General features: G+C 38.3%; 1 protein-coding gene across 1 annotated transcript; it reads left to right on the top strand.

The window, feature by feature from the left end:
* The first annotated feature begins 1,012 nt into the window (after window positions 1–1,012).
* Window positions 1,013–6,238, top strand: LOC146554610 (butyrophilin subfamily 3 member A2-like). Its single transcript, XM_085254059.1, has 10 exons — window positions 1,013–1,101; window positions 1,339–1,680; window positions 2,025–2,318; window positions 2,412–2,537; window positions 2,779–2,795; window positions 2,829–2,897; window positions 4,920–5,036; window positions 5,427–5,585; window positions 5,795–5,902; window positions 5,997–6,238. Exons 1-10 carry the CDS (start codon window positions 1,014–1,016, stop codon window positions 6,147–6,149), a joined length of 1,473 nt encoding a protein of 490 aa, XP_085110185.1. The 5' UTR covers window position 1,013; the 3' UTR covers window positions 6,150–6,238.

The following is a 6,238-nucleotide window of genomic DNA, read 5'->3' as shown; positions in this document are numbered from 1 at the left end:
GGAACTTTTGATTGTTAAATGTCGCCCCTTCTATCTCCCTCGGGAATTCACTGCGGTCATTGCCTGCACTGTTTACATTCCGCCTCACGCGGACTCGGACACTGCCTTATGTGAGCTACATGAGGCTCTCGCACATCATCAAACACTTCACCAAGATGCTGCACTCATTGTTATGGGAGATTTTAACAGAGTGAATCTCAAACGGACATTTCACAACCTTCACCAGCACATCAACTGCCCCACCCGGGGCACTAGGACATTAGACCACTGCTACACCCCGTTCAAGAACTGTTACAAGGCTCAGCCCCTGCCGGCATTTGGAAAATCGGACCATGCCGCCATCTTCCTCATGCCTGCTTACAAACAAAGGCTAAAGCAGCAACCACCAATCAGGAGGGAGGTCGCTCGCTGGACGGACCAATCAGTGGCCACGCTGCAGGACGCACTGGATGACGCAGACTGGGACATGTTTAGGCGCAGCTCTGATGACATCAACATGTTTACAGAAGCGGTTGTGGGATTTATCGGGAAACTAGCGGACAACACAGCAGAAAGAACTATCATCCGAACATTTCCCAACCAGAAGCCGTGGGTGGATAAAAACGTAACACACAGTATCTATCTATGAAAAGTAATAATCTGATAGCTAAGCTTTCCTTGCAGCCCATTACACAATCAAAACAATCAGCAGCAGAGTTCACGTCAAAGATAAAGATGCCACTGACCAAAAGTTATTCCCTAAGCTGCAATTTAGCACCATGGTAAAGTAATGTGTTCACTTTAATCAATAGCAAAATGTCTGGTGTCTTAACTCTGGAGTTAATGGAACACAATAGTGCTAAGTGCATGTTGATGACCTCATGACAGTACTTAACATATTAAAACATATTAAACATGTAAAATATGTTTTTAATCTTGAATAAGTTGATTTTAGATATGAAATAAACACATTCTTATTATTTCTATGACCTCTTGCATCACATCTTGTATCACTGATGTATTTTCAGAGGAAGATGCTTCCACAGATAGATGTGCTCTCCCTCTCTCCACTTAAAGTCTTCAGTATTTTGGTTTTCCATCTACTAATACACTTAAATAGAGGTAAGCTTGATGTTGCTTGCATAATATTTTTTTACAGTGCATATAAACAAAACATTAAATATGTTACATTTGGTACAAACAGTATATATATATATATATATATATATATATATATATATATATATATATATATATATATATATATATATACACACACACATATAGGCATTCAAACTGGCTACAAAAATTAGTAAACGCATCTTTCTTTCGTTCTTTGTCTTTTCCTCCTGTCTACAGCGGAGTCTCAGGTGGTTGGTCCACATCAACCAGTAGTTGCATTAGTTGATGATGATGTTATTTTACCGTGTCACGTGGAGCCTGCAGAGGATGTGACAGCTCAGATATTGGAGTGGACAAGATCTGACATGAACCCAAGATTTGTCCATGTGTGGCGATCCGGTCAGGATCTGGTGAATACAAGAAATCCTTCATACAGGGGAAGAGCATCACTGTTCATCAATGAACTGAAGCGTGGAAACATTTCACTGAAACTCTCCAGAGTAAAACTCTCTGATGAAGGAACCTATGAATGCAGCATTCCTTTAATGGAGAAAAAATCTTTTGTTAAGCTTGTGGTTGGTAAGTAGATACACGTCATATGTTCATGGTGTAGTGGATTATGATATGATATAAATCATAAATCCAGCCAACAGGATTTTGGTAGAACTGTCAATGAGGAGCAAATGGTGAGATTTTCATATTTAGTTCCAGTGAAAGTTCATAATTTCTGTAGGTTGAGGAACTATTTTATCACAGAAATGTTTATTAATTTAGCATTATGTTATTATTCATGATTAACATTAGAAAAAACAACACACCTAATGCATCAGAATTTTTTAATAATTTAATAATTGGGAATTACTGTCCATAATATGTGTTTTTTCACCCACTAAGAACTTTTCTAAACTCTTCATTTTACTCAGCATCACATGCTGCCAGGTCACTTCTCATCAGTTTATCGGGAAGTGGCGAAAATAGAGGAGGAGTGGTGTTACAGTGTGAGTCTGCAGGCTGGTATCCAGAGCCTGAGCTGCTGTGGTTGGACGGTGATGGAAACCTCCTCTCTGCTGGACCTACAGAGACCCTCAGAGGTCCTGATGACCTCTATACTGTCAGCAGCAGAGTGACTGTGGAGAAGAGACACAGCAACAACATCAACTGCAGAGTCCAACAGAAGCAAATCAGCAAGAGCAGAGAGACACACAAACATGTTCCAGGTAAATATCGGTTATAAAATGTATGATATGCTTAATTTCAGCCTAAATCAAAATCTGTTGAAATAACATGTAATTCTGTGTTTATTGTTTCAGATGAATTCTTTGAGCTCACATCCTGTTCTGCTGCTCCCATTGTTATTGGTTTGGCTGTTAGTTTGGCTGTAAGCATCATCTTGATTTTGATTGGAGTCTTTTTCATCTGGAGACAAAACAAAACAAGTAAGATACAAATTGATTCACCATGCTGTCTAAATTAATATCTCAAGTTATTCTAACAGGTTTTGAAGCAAAGTGTAAATTACACTTATTTTTTATAAGCAGCTAAACATCATTGTGTGTTATGAGATAAGGCACGATATATGCACTTCATCATTTAGTTTAAAATGAGATGATTATATGCTGCGTTATCATTTTAGCTCAAGACAACATCATATTGTAATCTTGTCTATGCTTTTAACAGATGTCAGGAGAGCTCACTGTGATGCATGTAAAGAACAAGAAACAGCAAACCGCCCTGAAAGTGACAAAACTGAAAGAGACCAAGAGCAAGATAAGCTCATGTCACAGGACATCGTTGCAGTGAGTGATATGAACGAAACACAAGAAAATGAACAGACAGAAAATTTTGAAAAATAATCAGGATGTTACATGTATATGGGGAAGAAAGAGTGTGAGTGGAAAGAAAAGAGAGAAAATGAAAATGGCACAAATAAAAAGAATATATGAATAGCATGTCCAGGGTTAGCTAACAGTGGAATAAATCTTTTAGAGCAATTATACATGACAGAGAAATAGTTACCATCTTCTGATATAAGAATAGATGATATTTTTCTGCCGTCCTGATATTCACATCTTTTGTTTTGTCATGTGTCATTGTGCAGTTTGTTATGCAGGATCTCACAACAGAACTTTTTCTATTTTCTCTTAAGTCTGGAGCACTTCCCAAAACTCAGCAACTGATCACTCTTAATCTCCACAGTTTCTCATGAAGAAGAGTCCAGAGTTCTTCTGTAACTAAAAAGCCATATTTCCACAAATCCACCAAAGATACAACTAAAATCACATGTATTCACTTTTAAATTAAAACCTTACATAATGTTAACATGTTTAAGCTATAGAGGCAGGATGGTGGTTAGCATAGTTGCAACAACACAGTCCTGGGTTCATATTGTTAATTTCTTAAATGAAAACTATTAAAGTTTGCATATTTTGTCATAAGCTAAAGAGAACATTTGATAAAAGCAATGACACTTTATAGATGAGAGATAATAAAATTAATTCAGTCAGTCTTCAGTTTGATTTTAATATTTTATTCTTGCTCTCATATACAGTTACCTTAGTTTAGGGTCAGTTAGAGGTCAGATTCTCTGTGCGAGCTCTTTTCAGAAAGAGAGATTTGAAACAAAACACAAGTGCCTCAGTGGTTTTCAGACTGCTATGGTTTAACAGTCCAGATAGTTTTGTCCAGTCTCACATTTGTGTTGATATATGTTTGTCTGTCAGCTTGAGCAAAACCAACATCCAGATGACGAGATATTTAAGAGGGCCAATGAAAAACTGAATTACAATCTGAGGAAGAAGGATGGAGAGTTCAGTGAGCCGAAGAAACAAGGAAAACACAATTTCACCGTGTCAAGACAAAGTTGACCCATTTCCAAAAAAAAGCCTCTATTCATTTTTGTAATGCTTCACCTCAAAAGAAACCAGGAACCTAAACTCATGCAAAATAAGTGAACAAACACACTACCAAACCAAAGACAAATACAGATAATATGCTACAACTAAATTAAAGGCTGCCTGCAGTAACCACTGAAAACATTTATGTTCCTAATGATTGACATCATTCCCCCTATGGCCACGCTCACAGTGAAGATAGAAATGCAATAATATCAAATTATCAGAAGAAAAAAAAAATTCAGAAGAAACCTTAAATGTCTTTAAGATGTTATAAAACAAAAATATGAGCATGAGTAAAACATTTAAAAAATGCAAAAAATGTCCTCAAAAGAAAGTAATCCAAACTCCAGTCGGTTGTTAACCATTCCTCGCCGTCAGTCCCCTGACCGTGGTCGGGAGACGCGAGGGGAGATGCTTCCTCCAGGGCCGAAGTTTGTCCTCCTTCGGGGTTAACTCCCTTCACTTTTGTGGAGTAGTGAGGCAGACAGAAATCAGCTGAGGCACTGAAGGAGAGTACTGAAGAGATGAGGCTTTAATAGCAGTACTGCACACTTCAAAAAACACACTGCATAGCCTGTAGCCCGTTAGAACGCTGCTCCCGGTCGCCTTCTCTACCCATGACACACTCTCCCTCTTTTTTTCTTCTTTCGCTCCCCGCGTTTCCTTCACGCGCATGCTCACACACACATCACATACACTCCTTACTGCACCCAGTCACACACAAGATGGCAATTCCCGCAACACGGGCAAAAGCAGATTTATTATCCAATGAAATGAGTGATGAACAAACACACTGCCAAACAACAGACACAATGTGCTACAGCTGGAAACATTCATGTTCCTAATGACAGCAGCACTCACTGTTCGACCACACCCATAGTAAAGTTAAGGCTAAACCGTTGTGTTGATCTGTTTGTCTGTTAGTGTGAGAAAAACCAACATGCAGCTGAGGTGAAGCTGAAGGAGGCAGATGAAAAACTGAAAGCGGCTCATCGACAACTGGAGAAGAAAGATGCAGAGATCAGCAACATGAAGAAAGAAGTAAACACACACAGACTGTTGTTTTGAACACTTCAGGACAAACACATTTATTTACTGGGACCTCGCTCTGTCCTCAACCATAAACAAACAAACATGCAGCACATTTACATGTATTTTACACTTTATTAATGCTTAAAAAGAAAACAAAAACCCAAACTCAGTGTGTAAAAACAGATTTATATTTAAAAACACAGACAAAGACTCTACTGTCTGTTATCTAAAGAAAAAAACAGGAAGACGACAAGACCCAATGTCGTGTCGTCTTCTTGAAAAACTGGACAGTGAATAAAAGCTGGAGATCGAATCAAACACTGTTTCTCATAGGCTCAAATATCTTGTCCATCTCTCCCTCTCGCACACACTAATCTGCATATGTCTTCTCTCTCTCAGCCAGACACAAGCAAACCACCTCCTGAGAAATCTCAGACCAGTTTTGAGGAACAGAATAAGAGCGGCTCAGCCAATCACAGCTCAAAGACAGGTGACATCACGTTGGTCGAGGTCGAGAGAAATGGCAGCTATATCTGTCTGAAAAACACTTCCAGTGAGGTACTGCTGCTTGCATGCTCATGAACAATGAGTACTACCTAAACACAATCCACATGTTCCATGTATTCAGAAATATTTTAAAAAGGTCCTTTTCACTTATGTGGACGTAACACACTCATTTATAAACACTTTGGATTTAACACACACTGAACTTTATTATTGCCTCATTCATTTTCCCCCTTTTTTATTCTCTTGTTTTCCTTTTACAGAATAAACTTTTGTCAGGTTGGAAGTTAAAACTACAGATCAACAACAGAGAAAGTGCCACATACGAATTTAAAGAAAACTTTATACTGAAAGCTGGAGAGACACTCCTTGTGAGTCTCTGTGTTACTAGATTTTTCGTTCAGTCTCTCTTATTGTTACTTTTAACTTGGACATCTGTGACCTTTTTATTGGTTACATTTACAGTTACGGGAAGATGCTGTCAACAAGCCAAATGAAACTGATGCTGTCCTGCTGTGGATGAACATGGTCAACTGGAACATTGGAGACGACGTGAAGATCGACCTCATCAGCAACACTGGAGAAGAACAGATGCTGTTTAAAAACAAGATCATGTAAAATAATCAGAGTCACTTTTCTGAGGGATAAATTAAATAAGAGCATTATTACATTTTATGTATTTCATATCATTTTAAGTCAGTTAAAAA

Source organism: Mchenga conophoros, linkage group LG18 (genome assembly GCF_057382185.1).
Source record: "Mchenga conophoros isolate Kocher_MC1m ecotype Shallow Benthic linkage group LG18, M_conophoros_male_GT1.1, whole genome shotgun sequence".
NCBI lineage: Eukaryota > Metazoa > Chordata > Actinopteri > Cichliformes > Cichlidae > Mchenga > Mchenga conophoros.
This window is presented reverse-complemented; position numbering and strand designations above follow the sequence as displayed.